Source organism: Silene latifolia, chromosome 6, assembly GCF_048544455.1.
Source record: "Silene latifolia isolate original U9 population chromosome 6, ASM4854445v1, whole genome shotgun sequence".
In the NCBI taxonomy this organism is placed as follows: Eukaryota; Viridiplantae; Streptophyta; class Magnoliopsida; order Caryophyllales; family Caryophyllaceae; genus Silene; species Silene latifolia.
In genome coordinates this window covers 36,837,161-36,839,193 of record NC_133531.1, presented here as the reverse complement: position 1 = coordinate 36,839,193, position 2,033 = coordinate 36,837,161, and the positions used below count along the sequence as shown (strand labels likewise).

The following is a 2,033-nucleotide window of genomic DNA, read 5'->3' as shown; positions in this document are numbered from 1 at the left end:
ATATGCCACCAAGAAATTACATGATTCATCCTTCCAAAAACTACAGCATATGCATCCCAAAATTTACAACATAACAATCCAAAAACTTACCAGTGGTGCATTGTGATTTCTTGGTGGCATATCCTTCAAAAACTAACATCAAATTCATTTAACTAACTAATTAACTAAATTTAAATACTAAGCAAGTTAATTAACTTAAATTACTTGTGGATGCTTCATCATTTTTTGACTTTCTCTTTGGTGCACCATGAACAGGACCCTCATTCTTCCTCTTCTTTTGAGCAGCAGCTTTCTTCTGTCTAGCTGTAGGACCTCCCTGGCAAGATCTAGCATTGTGCCCAAGGGTTTGGCATATGGAGCATCTGAGGGTAACATATCGTTTACCCTTCTTTGGCTCATCTGGCTTCCTTTTTCTTTGCCTAACAGGCCTTCCAATGCTCCTCTCAGGAATTGGGGGAAACACATGTGGAAATGGGAATGTTGGTTAAGCATCTTCATTAGGCATTGGGTGTATATAATCAAGATATGTGTTCCTATAGTTGTCTGCACTGTAAAATGCATGGACATATCTTTTAGGATCTCCCTTCAAGTAGTAAATAGCCCTACAAGCATACTTGCAAGGGATGCCAGTAACTTGCCAATAACCACACAAGCAGGTGTGCTTAGTGAGATCAACAGGGAATGGTTGTGTCCCTTCAGAAACCTCAAGCTCACCATGGCCAGCATTTATAACTACACAAAACCTGATATCAGAAGCATTTGAGTCCAATATACTCTGAGCATATGGGGTTAGATCATGCCTCCCTAACTTCTCAGCAACTTCACGTCTTTCAGAATGTTTCTGCATGAAATCTGTTCTGATCCCCTCCATCAGCTGCAGTACAGGCTTCTCCCTCAATTCATTGATCAATGCATTAAATGATTCCACAAAGTTGGAAGTGTTGTGATCACACACTACCTCCCTTTCAAAATGGTGCTTAGACCATTGTTGAGGAACACCTAATAGGTATTCTGCAGCTTGCCTTGACTTCTTCCTTATTTCTTCCATAGCTTTGTTGAAGATATGGACAGATGTGGTATTTGCTGCCCTCCAAAACAGATTATGGTATACTGGTCCCCCATACTTCTCTTTGAAATTTGAGTACAAGTGTTGTGCACAGATCCTCATAGTGTGTCTTGGGAACTCAGTTTCCAAAGCCTTTTCTACCCCTTTCATCCTATCACTTATGAATGTCCAATCCCATTTCACACATCCTTACTGTTCAAATGCTATCTTAAGGTTTCTGAAGAAGTATGTCCAACTATCAGTGGATTGCTTACCCACAATAGCAAAAGCAACACAAAACAAGTTGTTGTTACCATCTACGGCAATGGCAGACAACAATGTACCTCTATACTTGCCCTTTAAATGACAGCCATCTACTCCAATTAGTGGTCTGCACCCTCTCAAGAACCCCTGAACCCAGGCTTTATAAGTGACAAACATAGCTTTAAAATTTTTATTTTGTTCACCAAGAGGTGTATTCCAAGTGATAAGAGCCCATGATTCAGGATTTGTTGCTTTAATCATCTCACCATATGCAGCTAACTTGTTGTAACGCTCTTCATAATCTCCATTAACAAGTTTTACAACAACATGTTTAACCTTGTACATTGTTCTACTGGCTACTTCAAGTCCATACCTGAACTGGAGGAGGTCCATCATTGACTGGACAGGCATTGAAGGATTTGCTATCAAGTCTGGTTTCAACTTATTTGTCATCCATGCTACATTTGCTAAAGGATTTCTTTTGATATTTAAACATTGTTTATGATATCCAGTGATGGTCTTTATAGCCCATGTGATCTTATCAACCAAGATTGAAGCATGGATCTTCCAAGTGCACTCCACTCCACCACATATTGCTGTGTACCTTGCTTTATCAGACTTCAACACAACCACAGTAAAACTGTGTTGAATACAGTAATCTGCTACTACATTCAGTAAGTCTTCTTTTGCCATAAACATATCCCATTCCCTAAGTGTTATCTCA

General features: G+C 39.5%; 1 protein-coding gene across 1 annotated transcript; it reads right to left on the bottom strand.

Moving 5' to 3' along the window:
- Positions 1 to 484: 484 nt before the first annotated feature.
- Positions 485 to 1,216, bottom strand: LOC141587984 (uncharacterized). Its single transcript, XM_074409444.1, has one exon. The coding sequence runs from the start codon at positions 1,214 to 1,216 to the stop codon at positions 485 to 487; it is 732 nt and encodes a 243-aa protein (XP_074265545.1).
- Positions 1,217 to 2,033: the final 817 nt, after the last annotated feature.

What these genes read in the sequence shown, in the direction of transcription:
- LOC141587984 (XM_074409444.1), bottom strand. Translation starts at nt 1,216, where the DNA reads ATGAAAGGGGTAGAAAAGGCTTTGGAAACTGAGTTCCCAAGACACACT.